This window comes from Callithrix jacchus, chromosome 15 (genome assembly GCF_049354715.1).
Source record: "Callithrix jacchus isolate 240 chromosome 15, calJac240_pri, whole genome shotgun sequence".
Lineage (NCBI taxonomy): Eukaryota > Metazoa > Chordata > Mammalia > Primates > Cebidae > Callithrix > Callithrix jacchus.
The window spans coordinates 77,728,367-77,747,268 of record NC_133516.1 but is presented as its reverse complement, the minus strand read 5'-3'; the positions used below and the strand labels follow the sequence as shown (position 1 = coordinate 77,747,268).

The window sequence follows — 18,902 nt, the reverse complement described above, 5'->3', positions numbered from 1 at the left end:
ACACACACACACCCCTTAGGAATACACCTAACCAAGGAGGTGAACAATCTCTCTAAGAAGGACTACAAAACACTGCTGAAGGAAGTCATAGATGACAAACAAATAAAAAGTTCCATGTTAATGAACTAGAAGAATCAAATATCATTAAAATGTCCATACTTCCCAAAGCAATCTACAGATTCATCAACACTTCTAACAAACTACCAATGTCATTTTTCACAGAAATAGAAAAAACTATTCTAAAATTTATATAGAGCCAAAAAACAAACAAATAAACAAACAAAAGCAGCCCCAATAGCCAAAGAAATCCTAAGCAAAAAGAACAAAACCAGTACTTCAAACTATACTACAGGGCGACAGTAACCAAAACAACATGGTGCTGGTATAAAAACAGATACACAAACCAGTGGAACAGAATAGAGAACCCAGAAAAAAAGCTGCATACCTACAACCAACTGGTAATTGAGAAAGTTGGCAAAAATAATCAATGGGGAAAAGACCCCTAATAAACGGTGTAGGGGAAAATAGCTAACCATATCCATAAGAATGAAAGTGGACTCCTACCTATCACCGTATGCAAAAGTTAATGCAAGATGAATTAAGTACTAAACTGTAAGACATAAAGGTATAAAAATCCTGGAAGAAAACCTAGGAAATATCCTTCCAGACATAAGCCTTGGCAAATAATTCATGACTAAGCCATCAAAGGCAATTGCAACAACAACAAAAAACGGCAGGGCGTGGTGGCTCATGCCTGCAATTCTAGTACTTTGGGAGGCCAAAGTAAGAGGACTGCTGAGGCCAGGAGTTCAAAACCAGCCTGGGTGACATGGCAAGACCTGATCTCTACAAAAAATTTCAACCAAAAACAAAAATTGACAAGTAGGACCTAAAGAAACTAGAGTTTCTGCACAGCAAAAGAGTCAGCAGAGTAAACATACAACCTACAGAATGAGAGAAAATATTCACAAACTATGCATTCAACAAGGAACTAATATCCAGAACCTATCAGGAATATCAACAAGCAAAAACCAAACAGCACCATTAAAAAATGGGCAAAGGACATGAACAGACACTTCTCAAAATAAGACATACAAGCAGTCAACATATGAAAAAGGCCAGGCACAGTGGCTCATTCCTGTAATCCCAGCACTTTGGGAGGCTAAGGCAGGTGGATCACTTGAGCCCAAGAATTCGAGACCAGCTTGGGAAATATGGTGAAACTGGGTCTCTACAAAAAAAAAAAAAAAAAAAAGGCAAAAATTCGTGGTGGTGCACACCTGCAGTCCCAGCTACTCAGAAGCCTGAGGTGGGAAGATCGCTTGAGCTCAGGAGGTTGAGGCTACAATGAGCCAAGACCATGCCATTGCACACCAGCCTAAGTGACACCGCAACACTGTCTCAAAAAACAACAATAAAACAATAAAAAAAAGTTTGACATCTCTAATCATCAGAGAAATAAAAATGAAAACCACAATGAGATACTATCTCACACCCCTAAGGAGGGCAATTATATAAATGTCAAAAAAATAATATATGTTGATGAGGCTACACAGAAAAGAGAACACTTTTACACTACTGGCAGGAGTGTGAATTATTTTAGCCACTGTGAAAAGCAGTCTGGAGATTTCTCAAGGAACCAAAAGTAGAACTACCATTTGACTCAGCAATCCCATTACTGGGTACATACCCAAAGAAAAAAAAAACATTCTACCAAATGACACATGCACTCAGGTTCATGGTAGCACCATTCACAACAGCAAAGACACAAAATCAACCTAGGTAGCCATCAACAGTGGATTGGATAAACAAAATGTGGTATATATACACCATGGAATACCACATAGCCATAAAAGAGCAAAATCACGTCTTTTGCAGCAACAGGGATGCAGCTGGAGTCCATCACCCCAAGTGAATTAACGTAAAAAACAGAAAAATAACACATGTTCCCACTTTTAAGTGGGAGCTAAATCTTGGGTATGCACAGGCATAAAGACAGACACTAGCCTCAAACTACTGTCAAAAGTAACTGTAGCCAGGCATGCTGGTAACTCAAACATTGTTAAGCTTTAAGGAATGTAATATTCCTTACAGTAGTTTGAGTCTGAGGCTACAGTGAGCTATGATCATGCCACTGCACTCCAGCCTAGGCAACAGAGGGAGACTTCATCTCTGAAAACAAAAAGAGTATTTAAGTTTTTCCTACTTCTCAAGCTGACCAAAACTAAAGTTAACAGTATATTCCTTAAAGCTTAATTATGTTGTTCTATTTGTTTTAACAAATTTTAAATAGCTAAATTTGATTACATTTGTAAATATGAATATTAGCATATTATACAATTTTTTCATATTAGTTATGATTTAACAAAACAGTAACATATTTTCCAAATTTCCACCTTTCCTCATAAAACAATATTTTTCTAACATAGCAGTTAAATGCCTTGGTATCTAATAATGCTTAGCATCAAGGCTAGACAATACAATTCCATCCTCAAGCCTTCTAGACTTACCTCCTCACTCCCACTCTCCCCCATCCTTTCTGCTCTCCTCAGAACCATTTATATGCCCATCTTGCCTCTGCTCACTCCATTGTGAAATCCGGTCTTACCCCAACACCCACAGACTACATTTCAGTGAAGCATATGAAGGCTACATACATATAGGCCACAGACCAGCTTCAGGACTGGCTTTGCCCTTACCTGCACAAAATAAAAATCTCCCTGGTTAAAACCAAAAGTTGCTGTCACTTCAAAATTTCCTTGGTGCTTGCTCTACCCTTTCTATAGCATATTGGTTAAGGGCATGAACTTTGAAGAGCTAAATTATTATTTATCAGTTATACAGACTGAGGGAGGTGACTTAATCATTTTGAACCTTATCTGTAAAACAGGAATAAGAGTACCCTCCTCACAGGACTGTTGTGTGGATAAAGTGAGATAATTTATGTATTGGGTTATAGTACTTGGCAGAGAACAGGTACTCAATAAATTTACTCAAGTATCGTTATTAGGCTTATGATAATGATGAATTTTTAGGAATTGCTATGTGTTTTAAAACTACAATGAAGTACCTGCCTCCTTCTGGTTCTTTTAAGCCAGCATATATGACACACTGGCCTCTTATACAGTACCTGCAATTGTCTGGGTGTTTGTCTGTCTGTCTCAGTTTCAACTTGCTACCCTGTGTGTTTCTGAATTGATTATCTGAGTATCTATTTACCTATTCTTGCCCAACGATTCCCAACTTCCTTCAGTAAACTATAGATTTTCCTTCTGGTCCTGGCTTCTATCATGCCTTTGCTCTGCCACCTATGGTTCCTGTAATGACACCCGACTTCCATGCAACACATGGATTACAAAGCCTAAATCAAATTCACTCTTAGGGTCACTTAAGTTCTATCTCTTCCATGAGGCCATCAATCTGAATCCTGTCTACTTGTGAAGCACAGGTTATCTGCACCATTTGTGCTGGAAATTTGACATACGCTTCATCAAATTTTGAGTCACAAGATTCACATGTTCATGCACTCAATGACTCAATGTGACCACTTCAATCAAGTCTCAATTTGTTAAAGACTTGTTAAAAAAAATGCTAAACATCTTTTTTAAATACAGCTGCTATGAACTAACAAAGAACATTTTATATAGATTTGAGCGGTAGCGATAATCATACCTAAAATATATACACTTAATTGAAAACTAGGTACTTTCATTATAAAGCTTTTGATTTGCCATATTTCAGTTCTAAGAAATAATAATAAAATAGAATCAATCTTCTAGATGACTTCCCCTATGCTCCTAAATAAAAATGTCTAAGTATGGTTTTATATATATATATATATATATCAGATTTATATATATATGATTACACCATACTTTAATTACACACACACACACACACACACAGATGATTTTTTATTCTTCACTGAGATGTTTTGTTATACAGTGTTAAGCTTTTATATGTTTTATGTATAACCAAATCTTTTAGTATGAATTATTAACAACTGTGCAGGCAAAAAAAAAAAATCTGGTATCCAGAAGTTTTGTTAAAGCTGAAATGTCAGTCCCAGCAATCCATACTTCTCTGCTTAATACTTCCTTGGCAAGATCTGTCCATGACAGAGCAGTCTGGGCCTCAGCAATCACAATGCGAAGAGCTTGTAGTGCACACAACATTCTCAGTTATACAAACAGTATTCATTTCCTTCATCCTCGCAAATTAAGAGGTAAACTCTAAGTAGGTCTTTAACATTTTCTTTCATAACACTTCTCTATTATAGCTAATTAACTGAATTAGGGCTTGAAAAACATGAATGGAAAACTAATTTTTATGAATAATTGAACTATATACTAAAAGAAATATGAAGGGTTAAGCTAAGTTAGTCAAGGGTAAATTAACATTCCCTCTCATCCCACCCCATTAGCCCAACTGGTTGACAAAAATAAGAATACTGTCATTATTCAGCTATTTAAAACAGTTGTGAATAAAAGTCACAGTAAAGAGGAAAAGAGGACTGACATGTTTTCAGGCATGAAGAACAGTAACTTAGATGACAGGTTTTCCAGTGTTTTTGTATTTTTATAGAGAAAACTGTGTACATCTAAGAACTAAAGGCTTAAAAAAGAACCTTATGGAAAAAGAAACCTAGTGAAAATATGTAATTCTGAGTGATTTAGTTTTCTTCAAAAATCTCTTGTTTTTGGGAGGAGAATCGTCTATAAAAACTTCCCTATATATGAAAAGAGTTTCTGCTGGGCGTGGTACCTCACCCCTATCATCCCAGCACTTTGGGAGGCTGAGGAGGGCAGATCATTGGGACCAGCCTGACCAACATAGTGAAACCCGGTCTCTACCAAAAATACAAAAAATGGCCAGGCATGGTGGCCCATGCCTGTAATCCAAGCTACTCAGGAGGCTGAAGCAGGAGAATGACTTGAACCCAGGAGGTGGAGGTTGCAGCAGTGAGCCAAGATCATACCACTGCACTCCAGCCTGGGTGACAGAGCAAGAGAAAGGGAAGGGGATGGGAGGGAAGGGGACGGAAGGGAAGGGAAAAGAAGAGAAAAGAAAAGAAAAGGGAAGAAAAGAAAGAAAAAATAGTTTCATAACATTTTTACTAATGGAAACAAAAAATAAATTATGAAAACTGGCATGACTAAAAAACAACCGTAATTTGTATAACAGAACATCAGGATAGGTATTCAGTGGCTTACTATTTAGAGGAATTTACAAAAATAAAATTGAAAATGGTACTTAAGGTTTTTACTCCTCAATCCCTTTTGGTGGTAAGACTGGCGGTTTCTTAGAGTAAAATGCTCACGAAGTGAGAAGAAAGAACACAACTATGGATATATGTCATTCTATCATTTATTCTACATATACATTTTAAAAATAGGCACCTTAGACAAAAGTACTTGATCCACAAGGAAATCTGCCAATGATGATAAATGTTTAACCTTAATATGCACTTGATCAGTAATTCTGGCCCTAAAAAAAAATTATCAATTAGAATTATCTTTGACTTTATCCTCAAATCCTCACCTTTTCTCTCACATCCAAAACATCACGTAAATAAAGGATCTGTAATATTTACAAAAAAAGATAATATTCACAAAAAAGGTAAATCTCCCATAATTGCCAAAAATAGCAGTCCTGAGGATATTTACAATGTGACAGTTTTCCGTGGCTTAGTCTAAAGGAATAAACCTTAAACCAGGATTTCAGAGATCAGCCTCTGGATGAAAAGGTACTCTTCCCTAAATAGACAAGCCCAAATTTAGGAAATGGAATTAAATAATAGCCTGTCCAGGGCATGTTAAAAAATTTTCCTTTTGAAAACCAAATCAACTATGTTCTTAGTTTTAAAAAGATACAGATTTATTTATTGTTGGCCATAGCTACCAAGCAGGTGATGATTTTTAACCATGTTGCAAAGGAGCAGAGAATGGGCTTGGGGGTTTGAGGGACCAGGAGGAGACAGTATAATGAGACCTAAAGGGAGAAGGAAGGCTGTATGGAAAATGGAGCGTTTAAGGGCTGATGGTTTTCACCAACCTTTGAGGGTCAGTTAGGTGACTCATCACTTGCTTGACAATTTAAAAATGGATAAAAATATGGAAAATCTTTTTTAATGCCATAACTATTTAAATGTATTCTTCTAAACTAAGATCCAACAGAGAAAGAAAGCCTTGACATGGGCAAATTTTAGGGCACTAACTCTCCTCCAAAAATAAAGCCATTTAGAAAATGAAAGAAACAGTAAAGACAGAATAATAAGTGATGGAGAACCTATTTGTGGTTCTAGATATATATATATATATATATATTCCCAAATAGGTTTAACAAAAAACATTTTACTGCCTTTAAAAAGAATCTATAAAAAGAGTCAAGAATATAAAGTAAAGAAGGAAAAACTATCCCCTTCTATCAGTTCCACCTAGTGGGAAGAGAACAATAGGACAGAATTGAGTCTCTCTTCAAAAGAACTTTTCTTTGTTAAGGAACCCTAGTGGCTGCTTTGCCCTGGTTCCTCTCAACTCCTTATCTTCTTCTAAACTGTTCTCTATAATATGAGAACTACAACCTTTGTTTCTACCACTTTTAGGTGCTACTATACATACAGGAAGGCTAAGCCATAATTGGCTTAGTGGCAGAGCAAGAAAAACTCAAAAGGCCCAAAGATAACTTCTAACTTCTGCTTCTAGTCCCACTCTGCATAGCCAGTGATTTCACATGTGTACTCTGGAATCACAGAGGCTTGAGCTGAAATCTTGGTTCCATCATTTATTAAATACATACATTTGGGAAAGTTCCTTAACTTCTGTGTACTTCCCACTACCTTCTCATCTATAAAATGGGGATAGTAATACTCCTGCCTTTCAAGATTAATGTGAGGACTAAATGAGATATTTAACAGAGTTTTCTGGTACTTAGTAAATTCTAAATAAACATTAATAACTCATTATACTCTGCTTAAATCCAAAATTCCCCATGGTCTAGTGCAGTTGTTTCTCTAATCGGTGGGATTACGGGATTGTGACCAGCACTTTTATAAATAACTCATACAAACACATACAAAATGTACAGTGCAATAAAGGTAAGTACTGTTTCAAAAATATTTTTTCAGATACATACCCATCCACACACATATATTCTCAACTTAGCCTCACGCAGCTTTTCTGTGACACCTTCCCGAAGTAACTTCCAACAAACAGCACATGTCTTTTCCTCAGAGCACAATAGCATCTTGAGAATTTTGTATACAATTCTACAACACTTAATTGTGCTATGCTCGCTTATATGTCTGTTTTTCCACAAGAACGTAAACTCCAAAGAAAGAAACTGCCTTACGTTATCTATTTCTGGTGCTTGAAAAACACTGGATGCTCAATAAATTTTTCTTGAATGAATGAGTAAAATATCAAAACCCAATAGGTATTAAGCACACAAAAATAACTTTCATTTTTATTTGATGAGGTTTTATTGTTATATAGAAATTTAAATTTAGCTATGTCACATAAAAATCTATAAAATTTTTTCTCCCACAGTACCTAATATAGCCCCTTACAACAGAAAAAAGATGATTATGTGTCTACTGAAAAAACTGAAATGAGTCAAATGCAAAATGATTGCTAAAAAGGAGAATATCCAAGCATAGAGATGCACTGCATAAAGTTCTAGACACATTCATGCTTCTTTTTAGGGGCAAAGAAAATTGAAAAAAAGTTATTAGACAGAAAAGGTTGCTTCTGTATGACAAACTGTCCTTTCACAAATACTGCAGGTCCCATGAGAACACATCTACATAACAACACTGGGCAGGTACTTGCTTGAGTACTTAAAACAGAAAAATCTGAAGAACTTAAATATTTTCAAAATTCTCATATTATCACAATTCTCAATTCTATTCAAATGTAAAATTCAAAGTTATACACATTTACCAACTCTGCTTTTATTCCATCACAAAAAGCGTTAACACTGGAAATCAATTCTAAAGAAACACTTTTCAACATGCTTAGAGGCAACAAAGGTCAAAAGTCAACAGACTACTTACAAAAGTTGGTTTTACCACTGTCAAAAAAAATGCAAATAAATATTTGCTCTAAAATGAGACTTAGGTTTTTAAGGTATGGGTTCCTTTACAGTGATGCTCTAGAATATTATTTCTAAATCACTAATAACTTGACTGAGAAACTGGCAGTTCTCAACTTTCTAAGATTACATGTCCACTGATCAGGTAAGGCATATACATGCAATAGAAAGAAAGAGAATGAATTGTACTGCTGCTTTAGGAGTCAGGAATTTGTTTCCTACCCCAGACTAATTAATGACAATTTTACTCTAAATTTAGTAAACACCTAAGGAAACAGCAATTTCAGAAAATCTTCCTTTCTTTTGTCACTTTAAACATATATTTTAGGTTTTTATGCAATTGTATTTCAAAGTAATGTCTTGGGCTTGGACATTAAAGTCAAGTCTTAACAGTTAACATTGATTTACTGAAGGAAGAACAAAGATAACCTGTGATTTATAGTCTAAACCAATGGAAATCACAGCAAGTCATTGCCACTTTTTAAAAATTCTTCTCTTCATTTAAAATAATCACTTTAATGAACCTACTAAGGGTGGTAACACTCACCAGTATGAATCTTCTCATGTCTCTGTAGCAGGTACTTCTGTATGAAACGCATGTCACATTGACTACATTGAAATGGTTTTTCGCCTTAAAATAATTTCACAGCCACGAATTAGTTACTGAATAAAACAACAGTTTTTAGTTACTGTTTCTGACGAAAGAAAAATCTCAGATACCCAGATTTTGGAAAATCACAAAATAGCCATATAAATTTTTGATGTTGTAATTAACAGAATTTTATTTCCTCTCGTTTTTTTCCCAGGATTTAAAAATTCATATTCTCACAATCACATAAAAATGAGATTAAATTTGATCTATATATTCAAGGGGGAGAAGGAAATAAATAAAACAATTTAAAATTGAATTTTAAAATCATGAGGTGAGAAAGAACATCTACATAAAAGATGTCTTAAATATCTTTTCTTCCTGTGCTGGAAGAAGGTGTACCCATCTTTTTTCCTCCCTGGTTAACCATCCATTTATGCCCTTTTACATATTTTCTCCAGAACTTTCTAAACACCTCTTTTTTTAAAAGATCCTGTCTCTTCAAACTTTCTCTCTTTGCTGGAGCTTTTCCTTTTAAGGAAAGTATTCTCTTGCCTGCTCTATGCTGAGAAACCTTATTTCAGTCTTGAAACACTTCTACCTTAGTATTTTCTCTCCTTCCCTTTTACTACACCTCCTTAAAGAGTAGTCTACTCTAAGTCTCAAATTCTTCACTGCCCACTTGTGGTTTAACCCTTATTCTCTGCTTTCTGAAAAGCTACTTGCAATCTCCTTGCTATTTTTTTTCCCTCAGTTCTCTAACTTCTATCCTTCCTAGGGCAGTGGCACTGTTGGTCACACCCTGCTTGGAAATCTCTCTTCTTCTAGCTTCCGGGACACTATTTTTCTAGTTCATCAAATCTCCCTTCTAACTATTTTTTCCCCCAGTTCATCTTACATGTCTAGTTGGTTTACCCAAAGGTCTGCCATCTTTAATACAAAATCTCTGATTTGGAATGCCAGACTAGCTATGGTCTTAGGAATGAAGGACGTTTACATGAAGATGAAAATAACAAAGATAATACTTTTCATGGCCATAAACCCATTTTAATTCAAGAAATACCTGTATGAATGAAGACATGTCTCTGTAAGTGATAGTTCGTTCTAAAGGCAGCATTGCAGTGCTCACAAACGTGAGATTTAGGGGTTTTCAAACCAAGTGATCCATCCTCATTTATTGTAAGGATCTAGTTTAAAAAAAAGGCAAAAACAAAAGAAATAAGTTTTAAAAACGTAATTAAATACTAATTTTAAAAAAAGATATTGCAAACAACCGTCACCAGAGATTATGAAATATTTTGTTCTTAAATAATCTTGAAAAGACTATTAGAATAATGTTATCATTAACTATAGGAAAGTACAATGTGACTCAGAATGAGTAAAAATCACTAATAAAACCTTGTAAGCTGGTTAAGTAAGATCTCATCACTCTGCCTTCTCCTATGTAATGCTGATACATGATGGAAAGTGTTTTCCATTAGGGTGAGCACAGGTATATTTTCAAATTCAAATTCTCATATATGCAGGAAAAAAGCCTTTAGACATGATGCAAGTACCAATCAGTATGGGACTAATTAAATAAATCATGGAAAAGGAATACAATTTAATATTATGTGGTTGTAAAATAAAATGAGAAAGCTCTCTATATAATTATATGAAAAGGGTGTCAGGATTTGTGAAGTTAAAAAAAAAAAAGGAAAGTTTAGAACCCAGTGTATAATTTTCCTAACTTTTGTATATAAAAGGTACATATAGGAATATATGGTTATTTGTATAGGCATAAAAACTACTTGAGAAAGATACATATATACAGAAGTATATAACCTTGATTGTGATGGCTAGGGAACTGGGCAGACAAGAGATAAAGTGGGAGGGAGGTTTTACACTGTACACTTAACACATTTTTTTTTTGAACCATGTAAGTCGTTACTTATAACTTAAAAAAAGAGAGAAATAGGTTTTCAAGTTATAATATGGTAGAATTTAGGGTCTGTTTCAGTCTGGGAGCTCTAAGGTTATTATAGAACTACTAAACCATTGTTAAACATATTCCTAAGAATATTTGTCAAATAAATAAATTACAAGTGGGTATGGGGTCCTTCTGGGGCATAAGTACTGAATTAAAAAATTATTTTAAAAACTTGAAAAAAATAGAAGTGGGTAAAAGGAAGGAAGACAGAGGACAAAGAAAGCAATCTTATTTTTCTGGGCTTCTTGAGATTAAGAGTATTGTGACCCTGATCTGGATGGTGCCAGAGAGAAACTCACCTTGGGCTGCATGGATTCCCATTTACCAACAACTTGTTCAATGTGTAACATTAAACTGCCTCTTGGCCAGGCATGGTGGCTCAAGCCTGTAATCCCACCACTTTGGGTGGCTGAGTTGGATGGCTCACTTCAGCCCAGAAGTTCGAGACCAACCTGGGCAAAATGACGAAACCCCGTCTCTACAAAAATACAAAAATTAGCCAGGTGTGGTGGAACGCACCTGTACTCCCAGACACTCGGGAGGTTGAGGATGGGAGGATCATTGGAGCCAGGAGGTCGAGGCTGCAGTGAGCCATGATCATGCCACTGCACTCCAGCCTAGGCGATAGAGCAAAACCCGTCTCAAAAAACAAATAAACAAACAAACAAAAAAACTGCCTTTCATCAGACAGGTGGGAGGGTAAAAATAATGATTCCTTTTTCATTATTGAGGAAAGAAAGGGAAAAAAAGGCAGAATATGTTGAAGTAGCAAAGAAAATTAGAAGACCTAATCAGGTGGGTATGGCCAGGGAAAGGGAAACAATGCTCTAGGTTTAAGCATACAGAATGGGAGCTGAGAAACTGTCCAACATAGAGAAATGCAAAACAAATACAAAGAACTGTGGAAACTGAGTAGGGCCTGCCAACACACAGCTATGACCCTTTCCCAAACCTAGGAAAGGGTAGTAGGTAAGGGGAAAAGGCTTTAATCCTTAAAACACTTCTACTTTAAATTCAAGAAGACAGTTCAGCCTATACTATATGCAAATCAATGGTAATTATTATGCAAATTATACAGGGCATTTGGATTCTGGGCAAACCGCCAAATGTGGTTAACAATGCTTCAAAGTCTGTGCACCAAAGTCATAGAAGGGAAACATTTGGCAGGAGAATGGAAGTGGGTGCCACAGCTTCCTGAAGAGAGTCAATGAGAGTGGAAAGCTTCATCTTGTGGCCAGTCACTTATAAATTTTTTCAACCCCTCCAAGTCACATAATAATAAGCAAGTTAACACTGTGTAAAAGGAAAACACACAAAATCTTTTAAAACATGACTGAAAATATTTTCGACATAAAACAAACAAAAAGATGTTAAATACTTACACAAAGTGGAACTAAAAACAAGATAGCACCAGGTATTTTTTTCATATATGTTGCTAAAAATAAGAAATCCAACTGCCAAAAAACATGGCACTTCAATAGCTTCCTGTGGCATAGCAACTGCAAGGAAGGGCTTTGTAAGGAACAAATCTGGCCCAAGTTGCTTAATGCGAAACGGATGTAATCCTTGACTGTACAAAGCCCTTTTATGAAGAGTTAAGGAGTTCTAGGTCATTGTTTTCTGGCACTGGAGGTACTGCTCCCTTTCATTGTAGATTCAAGCCTTAATTCAAGGTGAACTCTGGATGAAACAGCTACCACTGCCTTGTGGATAAACAAAAAAGGAAAATCTAGCTTTTTAAAGTTCAAAGACAGAAACACTAAAATCTTGGATATTTTATATTTTCCTTTCTTTCCTTAGGCCAGAGAAACAAACATCTTTGTTTAAAGGACACAGAGTAAACTCATCTTGACTCACATGAGCACCAATGGCCCTTCCAATTTGTGACCTGTTTTAAATATACCCAATTGATTTTAATTCATCTCTATAATCTCAGTATCCAAAATAGTATCTGGAGCATAGTGGAGACTCTACCTGTCAACTGACCTGGCACCTGCTGTCCAAATCAAATACTCCTCCCGGCTTACTACTTTATTGTTTTATCGAATTTGTTGCAAAAAGCAATACTTTTCCATTTTTATTATACTTGTAAGTTCTGGGGTATATGTGTAGATCGTGCAGGTTTGTTACATACAGGTGGTGCCATGGTGGTTTGACTTTTCAATTTTTCAGTCTTCAGATAACTGAGTAGTGCCATAGAGAAGTGGGTAGGCAAAGAATAATTCCCTTAGCAGAACAAAAATAGCACATTAATGCAGGCAAAATTTTCTTCCCCAGTATAGACTTGCCTTCTTTTTTTGCTCACACCTTTTCAAGATCTTTTAGTAGAATGTGATCTATCAGTTGAGAGTGTTTGCCTTAGAGATTAGCAGTCTTACCTGCAACCGGCACCATAAAACATTTTTACTTTTCTTTTTTCCCCAACATAGGAACACCATTATAACTGAAGAATTTGAAGTTTAAAATTTTAAATTCTAAGATGCCTGCTATAGTATCTTCAGATGCCTCTTGTCATTCCTACTTCAGGAGAAAATATGGTATATTATATAGACCAAGTGATCAGGCTTTAGCAAGTGGAGAAATTAGTAATACTCTAAATAATTCTCATACACTAGATTTTTGTATTGTTTAGTAAATTTAAAACAAGATTTTATAGACAGAAATTTGAATATCAAATAGAATTTCTCAGTTAACCTGCTTTCTTAATCTCATATCCATTGCAAATATATTTTCTGTTTTAAGACAAATCTATTCCCAGTTGGCTACCTAAATATACACATATGGTGAAGGTTATCGTAAAAAGTATGCCCATTTTCATCAGGCAAAGCCATAAGATCTGCCTATTCAAATTCAGAGACTGTTTTCACTCCATAAGGATCACTGCCACTGAATAAATGAAACCTGACATCCCTCAATGAGAAAAAATTCTGTTTTCTTAAAAGGCAGACATGATTTTTAACATTCATATATGTACTACTAAAATTATTAAAGCATAAACTAAAGACTACAGGTTTTTATGATATAGTCCTGGATCAATCAAAATAGCTCTGAAGCCACCAAAACCCAAAAGACAACTTAGAGTTAACATTTCTCACCTATTATAAGATGTTCTACTGCAACTGGGGATGGAGAATGACAGCTGCGACAATTCTCTTTACTCTCCAAATCCAATGAGAAATAGAAAATAGCACAAGTCCAAAGATATACAAATAAAAAAGTCACCCAGAGCAAACCCATTATGGCATCTTGACTGTCCTGGTCATCGCTAATAACCCACTCTTGAGTTATCACTTTCTTTTATTCATCAAGATTTTTTTATTGTTTCTCGGTACTACATTTTTCTCATTACCAAATTCCGTTTTTAAATGGCAAGCTTCTGACAGCACCAGAACAAGAAATTCAATGTATCATAACCACGGTACAACAACTATGTTCAGCATAATGATCCTGGGTTTTAGAAAAGGCTATATCCTGTTTCTTGAATATTAGGCAAAGAAATATATGAGATTTTCTAAAGAAAGGTTTACATCAGATTTTTTTTCAAAGTTAGGGTTCAGTTCCATAGAAAAACAATTTGCCCAGGACACATAATTACCTGGGAAAATTTGATAAATCAATTCCTATTGTTTTGCTAATCTTCTTCCTTCATTTTCTTAGTATTCTATACTTTGTTTTCATCCTCAGTCTTATATTCAGTTCATCTTTATAGCTACTTGTTCCTAAGTCAAGGTAACATGTAGAAGAAAGCATGAAAAATGTCTAGTACATCTATTTGTCTGTTTCTTTTAATTAAATTTTCCTTATTTTACATCATTGCATCTTAAATCTTTTCTGGGAACCAACAACATAAAATAAATAGCCAGGAAAGGATTCTCTATATAATTTATTATCTATTTGATGTGTGGAAAGTGCTCTTCCTCATTTCAGCATAACTTTGAATAATCCATTTCTTTTCAGATCACCTAAAGTGTTACGTACGACAAACAATCCAGTTCCTTTCTTCAGTACCTGATGAGAGATCCTGGCACGTAACAGGCACTCAAATTATTTGTTGAATAAATGAAAATAGAAATATATTTCAGAATAAAAGAGATGTTACTAAAAATATCTTCTCATTCAGTTACTAAAAAGTTTGAAAAGACCTATAGAATATATACAACACGGGATTTAGATAATATTGTTATATTTTACGGAAAAACCTTAGAATTCATTCATGTTAACCCAACAGTCCTCCTAAAGCCCTTCTGAGATGGAAAATGTTACCTTCTAATTCATGTAACAAGTGAATATCAAAGTCCAGGAATAATACCCCATTTATTCAGAAACTTCTAGTATCAGTATTTGAGGTTTTCAAGCTTAAGAGTATTAACAATCACCAAAAACAGACTCAAAGGGGCAAAGGAAAGCGATGTCAAGTGGCCACACTGATATGCAGCAACATAAAAATGAAAAGCACATCACCAAGGAATGAGAAGTGAAGTGATTGATTACAAGCACTTAAAGTCCAGCAGTGAGGATTTTCAGGGTAAGGTGGGTGGGGGAGAGCCCTAAAATCTCTGTTCTCCTAGAGGGCTTCAATTGCAATACATGGTTTTTTAAATGTTTATGTCAGCCTCAAGACATTAAAAGATGAATTATGCTCAAATACACTATATTCAAAAGCAAAACAACACATTAAAAATTTCCCAAAAGGGGTGAAAATAAAATAAAATTTTATGTTTAAAAGGTGTAAGCTTTTATTATATAGAAAACTTACTTTCATAAAACAGCTAACTCCACAACAGATACAAATAGCTTGACCTAGATGATGTTCCCTAGCTCAGTTACCTTCTTCACCAGACATGCTGCCAAGGGTATTTTGGCAATTTTCGAGTATCAAAATCTACCTTAAGATTACCAGCCTTTCCCACTGCATTTAAGGTAAAAAAAAGAAAAAGACTCAGCTTTGCCATATGAGAAAGGTTAAGAAGGCAATTATTGCTTAAAATCCATGGCAGCTAAAGATGGCATAACAACACAGTACCTCTCCCCACAAAACTTATTATGAAGGGAGCCATAGTTATATGAAGGTTTATAAGCTCCGTTATTTTTACTAAAACTCTATCACATTACTTATATTTCTTGTGCAAATCTCCAATCTAATACTATACAATGATGACACATACTCAAAATATTCAAAATGGCAAGATTTTAAGATTTGGAAAAGGTGTTGGGGAGAGTGGAGTCCTCCAGGTATAATAAATAATAATTATTCAAAGAACTTGAAATTATTTTTAAGGAATTTAAAATGAGCAACACTTATGGATTTATTAACATGGGTAAGTATCTCTCTCTTCATACCAAAGAGCAGAACAAATTACTTTAACAAAAGCTCTGAAGCATAAATTTTTATACACACTCCTGAGAAAATGTAAAAGTACTTATTGGTTATACCTTAAAAGTTCTAAGACTCCAGACACAAAAAACCCATTGCAGACCAGTGGTTAAAAACAGTCCACAACCATTCCCTGTCCCATTACATGTAACAAGCCAGGACAACTGAAAAAAAAAAATATTGTTTGTTCTTTATTAAAACAAAAAAGAAAAAAACAGAGATGGAGTTCCACAATCTTGCCCAGGCTGGTCTTGAACTCCTGAGGTTGAGCAATTCTTCTGTGTCAACCTCCGAAAGTGCTAGGATTACAAGTGTGAGCCATTGCACCTGGTCTGTTTGTTATTCTTACACTTCTCTCTGCTGTATATTATTTCTAGTCACTTCATCTTCCTAAGAATTTCTCTAAAGGACTATCCTAAAATATTTTCTTATATATACTATATTTAGAATAAGCCAACCCTATCATCTATTGCTTTTCATTTTAGAATATTTCTCAAGGCATTATTTAAATATTTATATACCTATGTAGTGGTATATTTATATATTTATATACCATTACATATATATATTTATATAAATATATAAATATACCACTACATAGGTATATATTTAACAACCAGCTAAGGAATCAGGGGTTAAAGAAGCATTTGCTGATTTCTGGGGTATAAATATTCCCATCATAGCAAATTATAAGCTACCAATGATATATATATATAAAAACACCACTACATAGGTATATAAATACTTAAATAGTACCTTTAGAAATATTCTACCTATAAATATTCATATACCTATGTAGTGGTATATAAATACTTAAATTACTTTTAAAATACTATTACCTATGTCATGGTATATAAATACTTAAATAATGTCTTTAGAAATATTCTAAAATGATACATTATAAATGAGTTTACCTCAAATTAGATGAGCAAAATAGCTTAAAGACTGTAAATATCTAATCTATATTTACAAATACCTAGAACATATCACCAAATAGAGAGTCCAACACTCAATGAGAAGATATTCTGGGTTTTAGTCAGAATTTCTAAGAGATAGTACTTGAAATAGATTCCCCATAGATCAACAGTGAACCCAAAGTAACACAATCAATCACTATTATAAACAATTTTAGAAATATTTTTTTACTTAAAACTTGGTATTATTATATATTTGAAGAACTTGATTTGTTCATTAATGTAAAGAACCCAAAAAAATCATATTAATTACTGAGAAAAGCATTAAAACCCCAAGAAAATAAGTGAATCAGAGGAAAGAAAAGAAGGGAGAATTTCACAAAACATGAAATATAAAATACCAAAAAAAATTTTAGAAGTTTAATGTGACCAGAAACTAAAAAAAACTCAAATTTAAACTATAACGAAGCTCCCATCTTAAGCAAACTCTGATACTCAAGACCAGGGAGAATGTAGATAGATATTCCTCAGGTCCAGTGCAGGTAGAAATGTAACTGGTATAACATTTCTGTAAAGAGTAATATTATCAAGAAACCTTTCTAAAAGTCCACACCTTTTGATCAATAGTGCACAACAATACATACACAAACATTTTAACTGCAGTATGATTTAAAACAGAAACAAAAGGAATAAAACTTTCCGACAACATAATAATGTCCAATAAAGCAATCATTAAATATAACATGATCTATGAAAAAACATGTAGCTAATGTTTACAAAAACCATTGAACACTTGAAGCACAAAAATTGCTTACATATACTTTAAGTGTTAAAAATCAGCTAATTAAATCTATATTATGCCTCCATATCTATCCATATCCAAATTTGAAAAAAGAAAGGGAATGTCGCAGCAAATCAAAGTAGTTATCTCTAGGAAATGCAACTATGGGTTATTTTAGTCTTAATGTTTTTCAAAATTTGCTATTGTAGGCATACTTATACATCCCCAAAATGGTGGTATGCTAGCAAATATTTAACAACCAGGGGGTAAAGAAGCATTTGCTGATTTCTGGGGTATAAATATTCCCACCATAGCTAATTATAAGCTACCAATGGTTTTGGCAACTGGTTTGCAAATCAAATCTTGCAAGCTAGCTAGGGCTGGCTCCAACATACCAATAAATCCAAACGTATACAAATATATAAATAATAATGATTATTGTGATTCCAAATCATGAATTTTAAAAAAGTCATTAAAAAACCATATTACAGTATGATCTTTTTAAAAAAGACTTTCTCACCACATGAGGGAAGAAAAAAATAAGACTTAACAATAAAATTGCAAATAGAGAGTTCAGAGAATTTCTAAGAATACCAAAAATGCTACATACATTCAGCTATCACTATATTAAAGAGAAACAAGCAGGCCAAGAGTGGTGGTTCACACCTGTAATCCCAGTACTTTGGGAGGCTGAGGTGGGAGGACTGCCTGAGGCCAGGAGTTTGAGACCAGCCTGGCCAACATAGCGAGACCCCACTTTTGTAAGAAATTCAAAAATTAGCCAGCTATGGTGGCACATGCCTATGGTCCCAGCTACTCAGAAGGCTGAGGCAGAAGGATCCCTGGAGACTGGGAGACTGAGGCTGTAGTGAGCCATGATCATGCTACTGCACTCCAGCCTGCGTCACTTGTTTATTTACTAACCCATTCATTCACCCATAAAATATTTATTGAGGATCAATTATGTCTCCTATTCCAGGCTCTTAGGATACGGCTGTGAACAAAATGAAGGCCCTGTCCTCATGAAGTTTACATCTTATTAACATGGATCCTATACCTTTTCCTGATGAATAACTGGTATTACATTTTCCTGAAGCCTTAATATAAAGATAGGGAAAACTAATACAAATGAGAAGAAAGGGCAATGCATGCCATCTGTTAGAGACACGGAAAAAGAAAAGTTC

General features: G+C 34.7%; 1 protein-coding gene across 7 annotated transcripts in view; it reads right to left on the bottom strand.

The window, feature by feature from the left end:
* The window catches only part of ZNF148 (zinc finger protein 148), a 152,710-nt gene that overhangs the window by 37,342 nt on the left and 96,466 nt on the right, over positions 1-18,902 (bottom strand). For all 7 annotated transcript variants that reach the window (XM_078351895.1, XM_054246020.2, XM_035273959.3 and 4 more), the window contains 2 exons: positions 9,744-9,867; positions 8,639-8,722 (listed from right to left, as the gene is read on the bottom strand). In XM_078351895.1, the coding sequence (XP_078208021.1) occupies positions 8,639-8,722; positions 9,744-9,867 (208 nt within the window). The remainder of the gene's footprint in view (positions 1-8,638; positions 8,723-9,743; positions 9,868-18,902) is intronic.